Source organism: Trametes versicolor (assembly GCF_000271585.1).
Source record: "Trametes versicolor FP-101664 SS1 unplaced genomic scaffold TRAVEscaffold_1, whole genome shotgun sequence".
In the NCBI taxonomy this organism is placed as follows: Eukaryota; Fungi; Basidiomycota; class Agaricomycetes; order Polyporales; family Polyporaceae; genus Trametes; species Trametes versicolor.
The window spans coordinates 334885-347323 of NW_007360321.1; the positions used below are offsets into that span (position 1 = coordinate 334885).

The window sequence follows — 12439 nt, forward strand, 5'->3', positions numbered from 1 at the left end:
GATGACGGCACTCTAATCCAGTGTTATCGCATCTCTCATCTCGACCACCATGACCCACGTCGACGACGCGAACCTCACCCAACGCGTGGCCGTGCGCGGCGACGCGATCTTGACGAACCCGCGATGGAACAAGGGCACCGCGTTCACCATCGAAGAGCGCACGGCGTTCGGACTTACCGGGCGACTCCCTTTCAGAATCAACACACTTGACGAGCAATGCGACAGAGCGTATGATCAACTGGAGGCTCGCGAAGAGCCCCTGCGCAAGAACACGTTCCTCCAGAGCTTGAAGGACCAGAACTGGGTCTTGTACTACGCGCTGCTATCTAGGCATCTCAGGGAACTGATTCCAGTCATCTACACGCCGACGGAGGCGAGTACGATAGCTCCGTTTCCATCTGTCAAGCTTGCAGCTAATATGTCGGACAGGCGGAAGCGATTTCGAACTATTCGCATCTCTTCCGCAGGAGCGAGGGCCTTTACTTGACATTCCCCACCCAGGACTCCATGGAAGCAGACTTCCTGGAACAGACTAAGGGCCGACAAATAGACCTCGTTGTCTGTTCCGATGCCGAGCAAATTCTGGGAATCGGCGACCAGGGCGTGGGGGTAACTATCCAGCGATCCCTGGCTTTTCGCCTCCGACTGACGCAGGAGCGCGCACACAGGGCATAGGCGTGAGTACACAATATTCCTGTGGGCAGAACTCAAAGCATTCTCTCTGGTGCATTGTCTGATGTCAAATACGGTCGCCCCAGCGAGGGCAGCCGATCAGTTCGTGATGTATAGCGCCGACGATACCCATGCGTAGCATCGACGCTATACAGTTTGCTATGCCATAACGACCTACGATCTCTGGATACAATATCCATGACCGTTGTATCCAGAGATTAGGGGATAAGCATAGGGCCTGCGAAAGTGGGCCATACGCGTCTCGAGTCAAATAAAATACCCTCGTCTAGACTCATGCGAACTCCCGGACACCCAGCAGGTCTCCGAGAGCCTCATGTCTGACGCCGAACGGCTCAAATAGGTTTTCCTGACGTGCAACGTTCTACGCCAGTTCAGACCACCAGCTGACTCAGGATAAGTTTTCGTGTCGAGTGAAGTCCCTTAATCCGATGGTCATTATAAAGTTCCCAGACCAAACCGAGTCCATATGCCTTACTCGCGGCGCAAATCCCTTGGGCCCGCCGTGCGAGGTATTTGTGTACGTTGTCAGGAGTCATTGAACTCTCTGGTAAGAAATTGTCGTAAGCGTTTGTTACTTGACGACTTGCTGAGACCCGGAGGGTGCGTAGCATACGATCGCGCCGCATTATACGAGCCCGGACTCTAGGCGGGAGTGCTTGGAGGCCGGACAGCAGCCTGGGAGCACATCGGAATGGACCTCGTCGGGAGGGTCTTGGAAATGATAATCGGAGCTCTTGTCCGATATATGGCACCGGTCACTCACTTCAGAAAACAGATTTCCAGCGCCAAGTCTGCGATCTATACGTGAGTCCGAACTACACTGTCAACCTGTCCGATTTCTCACTGCTCTGCAGACTGCTCGCGGGAGTGAATCCGGCTAGGGCCCTCGCCGTGACCCTGGATGTAGGAACCGACAACGATGACTTGCTGAATGACCGCCTATACGTCGTGCGTTACACGAGCACATTCTGCTGTCAACCCGGCGACTGGAATGCCTGATTGATTTTCAGGGCTGGCCGCACCACCGCGTTCGCGGCGAGGAATACAACCAGTTCATCGACAAGTAAGCATCTTCTTCCCCGCGATACAGAGACCACACCGACATCGATCGCGCAGGTTCGTCCAACTGGTCCGCAAGTACCACCCGCACAGTCTCCTGCACTTCGAGGACTTCGGCGTCACGAACGCGAAGCGGCTGCTTGACAAATACCACGACAAGCACGCGGTGTTCAACGACGACGTGTACGTCACCTTCGTGGCGTCGGCAAACCGCTGCTGACGCTCCCATCATCTCCGAGCAGGCAGGGAACCGGGGCGGTGACGCTCGCGTGCATCATGTCCGCCGTCGGGGTCACGAAGTCGAAGCTCGCTGATCAGCGGTTCGTGGTGTACGGCGCAGGCTCCGCAGGGCTCGGGATCACGCGGCAGCTCCGCGACGGGATAGTGACCATTGACAGCGTCGACCAGGAAGAGGCCAACAAGAGGTTCTACCTGCTCGACAAGAACGGGCTCATCAAGCAGTCGCTCGGCGCGGAGAAGATCAGGGAGGGCCTCCAGGAGTTCGTACGTCCCGATGAGGAGTGGGACGGCGTGCAAGCGAACGACAAGGGCGAGATCGGGCTGCTGGAGGTCATCCGGAAGGTGAAGCCGACGGTGCTGATCGGGTGCTCGACGCACGCGGGCGCGTTCACGGAGGACGTCGTGAGAGAGATGGCGAAGGGCACCGAGCGCCCGATCATCCTGCCGCTCTCGAACCCGAGCAGGCTGCACGAGGTGACGCCGCAGGACGCGAACGACTGGACGGCGGGGAAGGTGCTCATCGCCACGGGGAGTCCCTTTCCCCCATACAAGTTGCCGAACGGGCGGGAGTACATGTAAGTGCCGCTTCTCCGTTTGGCCCTCGCAGCACGCGCGGCGGGGAAGACGTGAGCACTGACGCCGCCTCGCTTGCTCCCCTCCTCGCCTTGTTCTCTCCCCGGCCGCAGCGTGGCAGAATGCAACAGTGAGTCGCCCGCCGCGCCTCGATCCCGCCCGCGTTCTGACCGCCCGCACCCGCCCGGCGCGGCTGTGTTTCTTCGGTGCAGACGCGCTCATCTACCCTGGGCTGGGCTTCGGCGCGATGCTCGCGCAGGCGCGCACGCTGACGGACACGATGATCATCGCGGGCACGCGCCGCCTCGCGGCCCTCGCGCCTGCCCACAAGGACCCCAACGACGCGCTCCTGCCCGACTTTGGGGACGCCCCTGGGGTGAATTACGAGGTCGCCGTCGCGGTCGTCGAGCAGGCCATCGAGGAGGGCAGCGCGAGTGTCAACTGGACGAAGGACCAGGTGCGCGAGAAAGTCGCAGAAGCGCAGTGGAAGCCGGTGTACGGTACGTACGTGTACGATCCGGAGGGCCTCGCGTAGGCCAGCGGGGAAGGAGCGCTGCCGGCATGATTATAACGGACGGAAATACAAGACGGGTGATGTACAGTAGACAGGTGGTTGTGTGCGTCCTTCCATTCCTCGCTCCCCAGAGGCCGTGCGCTGACAGACCGCACAGAACACAGGACGAACGCGTTAAATTGCATGCATGTGCGCACGAACCTTCTCACCACGGACACAAAATGCCAACGGCGAGCCCGAGGGTGGGCGACGCGCCAGGCTCCAGGCCGCAGCGGCTCCGTGCTCGGCGGCACGTGTGCGCGGCAGCCGTCGAAGGGCCTCCAAGGATGATCGTATAGAAAGCCACAGGTCGCTTGCGCAGCCCCACCTGTCCTCGGTCTGCGGTAGAAGGCCGAGGAGTTTGGAAGTCGGCGCGCCACATTTGTCGATGGACGTTGTGGCGGCTGCAGTGCGCCCAAACGCGCAAGTGCAGGGATTAACACGGCGCGCGTTCCATTGAGGTCCATGGTAGAACGCCGACATCGCCGCCACTGGACACCTACTGCCATCCCTTGTCTTCTGCGCGGGTTCGATGTGACACTGCGACAGGAGCCTCCTGAGGAGGACGTTGTTCCCGTCTGCTGCCACGCACGATCCGAGGGTGTCTGCATGGTACGTCCTCGGCTATGTTGCGTATGCGGTTGCGGTGTTACCCTACGCCGTGCGAGCCCGAGGGCAGCGCGCCGCAGGGCCGGCGCCGATACCAACCTTCACGCCACCCCGCGCATCTAGCGGCGAATTACGCTGGTTGAGCGGGTGCTGCATGGCGTCAACAGGCACGCGCAGTCGGCGAGGGTGTTGGACAGGCCGCAAGGCGTGCAGCGTGGCCCGATAATGAATACGGCGTGTCACCGTGAATACTGTCAAGGACGCTGGGCGACGTGCCACCGTCTGGCTGCCGTACGCGGGCCCGGGCGCGCGGGCGGGTACAGCCCGGCAATGCAAATTTGGGTTTGGCGGGCTTCGCCGTCGTACCGCCGCCGGGGCACAGGCGCGGGCCTCTAGGCGTATTTTCTGCTCCGTTCCCCTTGTGGATGTACGTAGACGTCAGCCTGACTCAAGCGGAGAGGCGATGACCAACCTGGTACGCCGTGCGTCCTATGGCATCGCGCGGCTTGACGTTGACAGCAGTGCCCGCGCAGAGAGAACGTTCTGTTCTGCCCCCGTGGGCACTGCGGCAGCTGCGCGGAGGCGCGCACGGAGAAGAGGGCTCGGCGCGCCCGCGGGAGGTGGCGATGTGGGCACGGAATGAGAGTGAGAAGAATGCAATTATGCGCCTGGAGAGTGGAGATGAAACGATCACGAGCAGTGGGCATGACGAACGGGGGTCGGTGAAACGCGCGACGGGCAGGGCTGCGAGTGCGCTTTGGGCGTGTCAAACGACTCAGTGGCCCGTTGCGGCTGTGCGGGCGGGGCACCGTATATATTCGGCGGGACGGGGGCGGAGATCTGGGATCGCGTGCGTGCAGGGCGGCGGGGCGTCGCGGCGGTCGGGTGCTCTCGCGAGCCGCTGCCCAGCGTGCTGCGCCGCGAAAGCAGAACAGGAGAACGTTCATGGCCGACGGGGCCTCTGAGGCCGGAGGCGAACGAGTCAGGGGGGAAGGTGGACGAGATGGACGTGATTCATTCTTATTGTGTGTCTTCCTGCGAGACACGCGGACGGATGCTTCGATGGGCGCGGCGGCAGAGGGCACGGCGGGGCGGGGCAATATCTTTTTGTTGTGCTGGACGCGACTGCGTGGTCCGGTTGCCTGTTTTGATCGGATCTGTTCACACCGCAGGGTTGCGGGCCGCATAAACGGGACACGTCTTATTGTATTCGGGTCGGCGTGCGGCGGGCTTGACACCGCGTGAAATCTTACGGGTGAACAGGATGCTGGGCGAGAACTGTGGGCGCACTGAGAGCGAGAGCAGCAAATAGGAGGAGGAAGTGAGTCTTGGAGAGTCAGGGTGGCGGAGAAAGCGAAAGACAGGTTTAGGCTTTCGAGGGAAGAAGCCGGGATCGTTGACTCGGAGGGCCGGAATAGGCAGGTTCGGCGAGGTTGCGAGATCCGCGGCCGGACGATTGGCTATTGTGGACGGCAGCGGCCGAGGGCGCCTGGCTGACGTCGCGTCTTGGTGCATGCTCGCGCCTCCGGAAAGCGTCTCTCTCCTCCTCCTCCCATGGCCGCCACTATATATACGCCCTCCTGCCCGCCTCTCCCCCTCCCGACCTCCGCCCCCCTTCCCCCTCCTCCGTCCCGACTCCCCCCGCAGCCCTCTCCGCCGTCCACGCAGGTCTGCCAGCCATGGGTTACCTTGGCTTCCTCTTCTTCGCCTCTTCCTCCAAACGAGTGAGTGCTCATTACGCATCGCGTGCTCTTTGTCATCAGCGTGTTCCGCCCAATGTTCTTGGTGCTGACATCACCCCCAGTCCACCACACACGATGTCCAGCCCGACCTGACGACACTCTACCCTCCCAAGAAACCCATCGCGCGGCTCCAGCCGAAGGCACCCTCCGTGCCGATGCCGATGGAGATTGTTATGACCATCCTCGAGTCCGCATACGAGGGCGAGGACGTGCCTGCGTACAACGCGCTCCTCAAGAACACCTCGCTCGTCTGCAAGAACTGGTCCTCTGTTGCCCAGAAGCTCCTCTTCCGTAACGTTACCCTCACCAACCAGACCGCGGCCATTGCTTTCCAACAGGCTGTCGACCGTGCGACCCCAAGAGGTTGCTACCTTGGCGATGCCGTAGTCCGCATGAAGGTCGTGTTGGACCAGAAGCAGCGCTACCGGCTTTCTCACAAATCGTTCGCACGCGCCGTCTCCCTCTGCCCCAACCTTTACGAACTCAGCGTCTCATTGTACGGTGAAGGCGCTCCGGGTCTGGACATCATCGGGTCGCCGGATGCTTCGCGCATGAAGAGGTCTGCACCCTCGTTCGACGAACGCACGCTCGACATCCTTCGCGCCGGCCCGCAGATCTCGGCGCTTCAGTTCTCCAACTGGTCCGACAACAGCTCCTCGCTTCTCCAGCTTCTCGACGTGTGGCCCTCGCTCACCTCGCTGGACATCAGCGGCACGACGCCCCAGCTCGAGCGCGATAACGCCGAGCCCTTCCCCTGCGTCCTGCGTGAGCTCCGGACTAACTTCCAGTCCTCGCCCTCCATGGAGTTCATGCGGTGGCTGTTGCACAACTCCGTCGGCAGTCTCAAGGTCCTGGATCTCGCCCGCGAGCCCCACCCAGATATGCTCGAGTACTTCATCTCTGAGCACGGCGCGACGCTCGAGTCCCTGTCTCTCCCTACATGCGGCACTCACGAGGCCGCGGCCGCGGTGCGGAGATGTGCGGCGCTGCGCGAACTCAAGATCGAGGGTGCCTGGGCGTCTCCAAGGGTGTACCAGACGTTGCCCGCTGGCCTGCAGCACCTGGCGTTCAGCGTCGATAGCGACACCGCGCTCCTGCCTGTTATTCAGGCCATCAAGCGGAGCACGGACGTCCGCGTCGTCACGATGCATGTCTGGCACGGCGGTGACAAGCACCCCCAGCTCTCCGCGGTTCGCATTGCTTGCACTATCAAGGGCATCGAGCTCAGGCAGACCAATGACGTTCCGGCGTTCCGCGCGATCACTGTGCGTCCTCTAACTTTCCTTTCTGCCAAAGTAGCGCTAACTTTGCACCTCGAATACAGCGCGGTGATCCGGTGCCCACATCCACCTATCCCCGCACTCGGTCGTTCAACAACCTCCTCTACATGGCTTCATGCGCTTCCACGACCCTCTAACCGATTGACATCTGCACCATCTAAGATTCGCCCACCATCGCGCGCTCGTCGCGTGTTAATTCCCACCTTGTATCCACATGTGCCTTGTTGCTCCTGATCGGACACTGGCCCATTTGTGCTCCATCTGTATCCATCCCCGTCACTCACGTCTCTACACACATTCGAACACATGTCCCATCATCGCCCCGCACGTCACGACCAACTCACGACCCTCACTCACCGTCTCTGTCCTCGCATACATTTGGCTCATAATCTATTCCGTGCACATATCCACCGTTCGCACCGCGCTTCGTTCTCCTCACCCACACGTGTCCCGCATCGCACATCCCGACTCGCTCACGGCTCGCACTACCGACATCGACTCTCCGACTACCAGAATGACCAATAGATTCGCTGTCTACGCTCCGCTCTCGCGCTCGCGCCCCGCTATGCCAAGTTCCCCGTAATCGACCGCGCTGCTCTCTCTCTCGCTATTCGTTCACCCCGCCCCGCCCTGCGCCCGGCCGTCCCCACTCTGCACATATCCCCGCTCAAGTCAGCTCAGCTCGCACCCGCCACGACGTACACGTACACCCGCCCCCCAGCGCGCTCCCGCTCCCCGCGCGTAATGTGTACAGCAGCTCTACGATATGCGCGCCCGACGGACGGACGGGCTAATCCGCCCCGCGCGCGACCACGCCGCTACGGGAAGGGGGCTCCTCCGTCGCCGCAGGGCCGTGTCTGCCACTTTTTATTCTCTCGAGGAAGGAGGTCCCTTTTTTGGTTTACCCATTCCGCCGCATTCGCATTCGTTCTTGACCTCGTTCGTTACGCGTTGTTCTGTTCGCCACCTTAGAGTAAGCCCTCGCGCGCCCATATTTGATAATTTTATACATCTTTGCTTTACGGAGCACCCAGTCCCAGTCCCTCCTCTCACGCGTGCATCCACTCTCGAGCCCGAGGAACGAAGATCCTCCAGACAACCGTGAGTGTGTCTCGCACGGCGGCGCCGCGTTACGTTGCTTGTGGGTGCTTCTGTACACCGCGCGCCGCGCGCGCGGACCCCGTTACGCCCGAACATGAAGCTGATCAGTGCGCATGCGTCCGCGGGAATAGAGCTCCGGGCCTTTTAGACGAACGCGCGGCGTCTCCGGAGGCCTCGGGTGTTGCGCGGCGGAGTGCGCGTTGCTTTCATTTTGGCTCGCGAGCGATGGTGGCGCCGGACATGTGCCCCGCTCGAGCTGTGGATTTTCCCGCCGGCGACTCGGACTGGGGGGTGCGCGCGGTGGGCCGGTGCGTGCGGAGTTTGGGAATCACTGGGACTCAGGGGACGGTGGTCGTTGCAAGAACGAGGATACCGGATGCGGACGTGCACTCCGCCACGATGTGAGCGCCCGTGGGAGTTCTGCGTTGATCGACGCGCGCAGGTTGGCTTTCTTCCGCGTCGACGTGCGCCCTCTTTGACTCTCGAACGCGTCGTCGGTCGTATTCTGGCTATACCTAGACGGACGAGCAGGGCACGACATTACCCACGGGAGCCTTAGGTCGTACCGACGCTGCAGGTCGGGCGAAGTTTTGGAAGATCAGACGCGCCATGCTCCTCCCACTCGTTGCACTCCGCTGCATATGTGCATAACAATAAGCCTTCGCGCCTGGCCGGGCGATTCTCGGTCTGAGGGCCTGTTCTCGTGCGCTCCAGAGGGCGACTAGCATCGCGAAGTTCGAACCGGTGTCCCTTCCACTCACTCCGCAGCAACCAGCCAGACGACCATCTGTTCAACTGTCCAGCTCTCCACGACCATACCGAACGCCTGCTGCAGCAGGCCACCGATTCCCGGACACAGCATAGACGGTCAAGATAGAACTTCGAAGGCGCGTTCATCATCTCATCACCGTTTCCAGATACCCTTGGGCGGGTGCGCTGCCTGGCATCATCTTCTAGGGGCCGTCTGTCGCGCTGGTGCTGCGAACTTACCCCTAGGGGCCGTATCTGGATGTACCTAGAACAACGTGGCTCGGTACCCGTGGCATCGGGATGTCGCTCAGACGATGCGCCGCGGACGTTTCCCCTATACGTCGGAGCGCTGCGCAGGAAACGCGATACTGATACTGCGAACTGCCTAGGTCTCCTCGGATAGAACGGTAAGAGCCCCTCCAACGTGATACCAGCCAATATCGAACTTGATGCTCATTCTTTTCTCCGTCAAGGAGATGCCAGACGTCGTGGTGGCCACCAGTTATCGATTTCGTCCTTTCAAGTTCGGATCTTTCACACCCGAGTTGACCATAACGAAGATGAACACCACGAGCTCACATCGAACAGAGTTTTCTTCTCTGATATTAACAGACTGCGGTGTTCCGCTACTGCGACCTTATGCGCCAGGGGCAGCTTCGCCCGAATGTTCTGCGCTGCCAGGCCGCCCTATCCGGCGCTGCACTTCCTCTGGATCACGCTCGTGTTGACATAGCTCCTGCTACTGACCGGATTGCGCTGTCTCCCTGTGGCAGATGCGATGCAATGCGCCACTGTTCATCTATGTGGCCCTCACCACAGTCAGCGCGTCCCGTAGGGCGCACGCGCCCGGAGTGATTTGGGTCACCGTAGTGCCCCTCTCTATGTGACGCTGCATACTATATAGCTTGACCTGCGGCCGAGGGTACTCTCCATCCAGCAACAGTTCTTTACCGGCATCTCTCGACTTCACACACACGACCTATACCCTACTTCGTACTACTACTACAGCCAGCCATGCAGTTCTCCTCCACTCTCTTCTACGCTTGCGCCCTTGCCCTCGCCGCCTTCGGTGTGCAGGCTGCCGACAACTCTTGTGAGTCCCTCCCTGTGGCCATGTCCCGATGCTTGTATGCTAACAGCTCTCGCGTTCCCACAGCGTCCGCCGCTTCGTCGGGCAGCGCCGTCGCCTCCGCGTCCGCCGTAGCCAACAGCACCTCCGCATCCGCCGCAGCCAACAGCACCTCCGCGTCCGCAACGGCGTCGGGATCCGCATCCACATCTGCGACCGCCGCCAACACCACCGCGACTAACGGGACGACGAAGAAGTACGTGTGCCTTTCGCCCACCCGCTTTTCGAGTCTACAGTTTGCTAATATCACACCCTTCGCGTACAGCCACGCGCTCCAGGGCGCCGTCCTCGACTACTCTGTCCTGTACGGGGCCGCCTCGCTCCTCGGCGGGACCATCCTCGGCGCGGTCACCGTGTTGTAGGGCGCGACATTGGCACGGACACCGCCTTCCACTTGCGGATGCAGTTGCGGTTATGGCATGGACTTCTAGAGGAAATTGATGTATCTCAAATCTGTCATTCACATCGCATCTTTGACCTATGACTACGAATATGACGCCCGATCTGCCAAATTGAAACGTCCAGCAGTGCTCGTGATAGAACCGGTCTGATCCCCTATGAATGATCGCTCCCAACTTCCGAAAACCCGAAAAAGAGGCATACGAATGGGCTGTCTTCCAGTGTCAACGACGTTCGTACAAGCTGGCTATGAGTGTTCGAAGGGCGTTGCGAGTACTTCAAGATCACTGAACCACTGCGCAAAGCTACGGCGTGCGTAGAAGGGCCAACAGTCCAGAATACCGCCCAACGACCTCCCAGTATGCTACCGCAGTCACGGAGATACTACGCACCGAAGGCAGTCCGTCGCCACATAGATGGTTAGTTCCTTTCGCACCGCTCACACTCACTGCGTCGCCCGATGCGCTAGACCGAGTCGCCGCTGACCACAGTCGTGCATGCAGTGCGGCTTATGGCAGGTTTCGCAATCATGCGGGTGCCTTGACATCGACCCTGCCATGGCATATAAGTGATATCACCCGCCCCGCGCAGGGAGCAGAGCAGACTTACTCTCCCCCATCTTCTTTCTTCGCTTTAGCCTGGTGCTACCTTTCTCTTCACTTTCTTATCTTCGCTCGCCATGAAGTTCATCCAGTCCTTTTCTGTTTTTGCTCTTCTTGCTCTCGGCGTGCAGGCTGCACCACACGCAAAGCGGGATGGGAGTTCCAGTGCTAGTCAAAGTATGTATCTCCGACGGGTTGTGAGCGGTAGACGTCTTGGAACTGCGGTACTGAAGAGCGTCGCTAGGCGCAAGCAGCTCTAGCTCTGCGTCCTCCACGTCCCTTGATCCACGTACGTTGCGACTTCCACGCCTGTGGCGAACCGTTCTGACAGCCGTTTGGTAGTCTCGGTCCTGGCTTCGGCGTTCCGTAAGTACTCTCCTGTGCCTGAGGCGCAAACGTGTACTTCGGTGCTCACGATTGCATGACACATTCAGCGTCCGCCGCAACCTTGACAAGCCCGGACCAGATCGTGACGGCCATTCAGGCGAACTCGCAAGCTGCGGCATCTGCAGGTATGTCTCCGCACGCTGTTTCGATCGCGAATGCGACCTCACGAAGAGCGCTGTATAGTGGGAACTGGGGCTGTCCTGGAGCTTGAAGGTTAGCCGGTAAACGTGTACGAAACGTTTCACATCATGCTCACCTGCCGCTCCAGCCTCCCTCGTGATGGCGCAGGCCATGACAGCGATCTCCCCCACAGAAACGCAATTGTCTCTCTTCTTGGCTGGTGAGGCCACCGAAACGTATAGATCCGCCTACTTGCCTTAACCCAGGTCCCCTCAGATGTCGCGGGTACGCCTGTTGTCCAGGTATCCTCCATTGGCGGGCCGGCAATTACGCTCGCGACGGGAACTGCTGCGAGCGCCTTCCCGACCTCGTTCGCGGGACACGTCTTCACTGCGGCTCCGAAGACGAAGTGCGTGTGTATTCAATTCTTATGCGAGCTCTTGCTGACTGGGGCTGTGTTCTTAGCCACGCCGTTACGGACCTGAAGTTCCCGAAGGCTCTGGTGGCCGGTGCGCTGACGATGATTGGGAGCATCGCTGTGGGTGCCATTGCTGTATTTTGAGGACGAGACGCAATGTAGCTGGATTCGCCGTCTTTCAACAATGTCACGGCGTCAGTAGGCTTATACGAGAAGAGCGTCGGAGGAATAGCATACCGCTGACTCCACCCAGGAACTCTCGTAGAACGCTTGCTTGCGTATTCGATCACGAGACACTTTGACCATCCTCAGCTCTGCATGAGGCTGCATCAATCCTGGAAGTGATCGCCGCCTCGTCAGATGCTACTGTATGTGGACGGCGAGGACACCGTCGATGTTGCAGCGGGTACGGTGCCGGTCTTGAAATGGACTTACAGGGAATTGGTACATCTGTTGTTCAGCTAAGATCCCGAGCGCGTTTAGGACAGACATGGCCCGATGCTCGTCGTGATTGCATCATTCACCGCTAACTTGGATATGACGCCGATCTGCCAAACTTTTATCAGTGTTGGTTCGGATAGCACCGCTCTGGCGACTAGTACGAGTGCCGGTGGTTCCTGGTGCGTTATAGGGCGGATACCCAAAGGGCTGTCTGCATGTCTACAATGTACGCCGGTATAAGGATATCACCCGAGGACTGTGGCATTCGTGAAGAGAGGAACCACTCACCGGAGTCGGAACTATGGCCCCTAGTGCGAATGCGTGGATTACTGTGGATCGCCTG

The 12439-nt window shown here is 60.0% G+C and overlaps 4 protein-coding genes across 4 annotated transcripts; all 4 read left to right on the top strand.

The window, feature by feature from the left end:
• Positions 1-49: 49 nt before the first annotated feature.
• TRAVEDRAFT_32715 (uncharacterized protein) lies at positions 50-3100 on the top strand (the record flags this gene model as incomplete). Its single annotated transcript, XM_008033741.1, has 9 exons — positions 50-373; positions 430-609; positions 1469-1497; positions 1548-1641; positions 1704-1756; positions 1810-1935; positions 1995-2567; positions 2679-2695; positions 2778-3100. The coding sequence occupies 9 exons, from the start codon at positions 50-52 to the stop codon at positions 3098-3100; spliced, it is 1719 nt and encodes a 572-aa protein (XP_008031932.1).
• Positions 3101-5359: 2259 nt separating this feature from the next.
• Positions 5360-7786, top strand: TRAVEDRAFT_138056 (uncharacterized protein). Its single transcript, XM_008034347.1, has 3 exons — positions 5360-5451; positions 5532-6734; positions 6794-7786. Exons 1-3 carry the CDS (start codon positions 5407-5409, stop codon positions 6884-6886), a joined length of 1341 nt encoding a protein of 446 aa, XP_008032538.1. The 5' UTR covers positions 5360-5406; the 3' UTR covers positions 6887-7786.
• A 1828-nt stretch (positions 7787-9614) lies between these two features.
• On the top strand, positions 9615-10232 carry TRAVEDRAFT_67792 (uncharacterized protein; the record flags this gene model as incomplete). Its single annotated transcript, XM_008034348.1, has 3 exons — positions 9615-9693; positions 9757-9925; positions 9995-10232. The coding sequence occupies 3 exons, from the start codon at positions 9615-9617 to the stop codon at positions 10089-10091; spliced, it is 345 nt and encodes a 114-aa protein (XP_008032539.1). The 3' UTR covers positions 10092-10232.
• Positions 10233-10746: 514 nt separating this feature from the next.
• On the top strand, positions 10747-11963 carry TRAVEDRAFT_25232 (uncharacterized protein). The gene is made up of 8 exons (XM_008033589.1): positions 10747-10907; positions 10975-11019; positions 11073-11096; positions 11165-11242; positions 11301-11330; positions 11386-11457; positions 11514-11646; positions 11703-11963. The coding sequence occupies exons 1-8, from the start codon at positions 10808-10810 to the stop codon at positions 11797-11799; spliced, it is 579 nt and encodes a 192-aa protein (XP_008031780.1). The 5' UTR covers positions 10747-10807; the 3' UTR covers positions 11800-11963.
• The last annotated feature ends 476 nt before the right edge of the window (positions 11964-12439 follow it).

Bases quoted from the DNA above. Each gene is read 5' to 3' on its own strand.
- TRAVEDRAFT_25232 (XM_008033589.1), top strand. From the start codon at position 10,808: ATGAAGTTCATCCAGTCCTTTTCTGTTTTTGCTCTTCTTGCTCTCGGC. The intron at 10,908-10,974 runs GTATGTATCTCC...GAGCGTCGCTAG, and splicing joins GAGTTCCAGTGCTAGTCAAA to GCGCAAGCAGCTCTAGCTCT. The intron at 11,097-11,164 runs GTAAGTACTCTC...TGACACATTCAG, and splicing joins GGTCCTGGCTTCGGCGTTCC to CGTCCGCCGCAACCTTGACA.
- TRAVEDRAFT_138056 (XM_008034347.1), top strand. From the start codon at position 5,407: ATGGGTTACCTTGGCTTCCTCTTCTTCGCCTCTTCCTCCAAACGA. The intron at 5,452-5,531 runs GTGAGTGCTCAT...CATCACCCCCAG, and splicing joins TCGCCTCTTCCTCCAAACGA to TCCACCACACACGATGTCCA. The intron at 6,735-6,793 runs GTGCGTCCTCTA...CCTCGAATACAG, and splicing joins CGGCGTTCCGCGCGATCACT to CGCGGTGATCCGGTGCCCAC.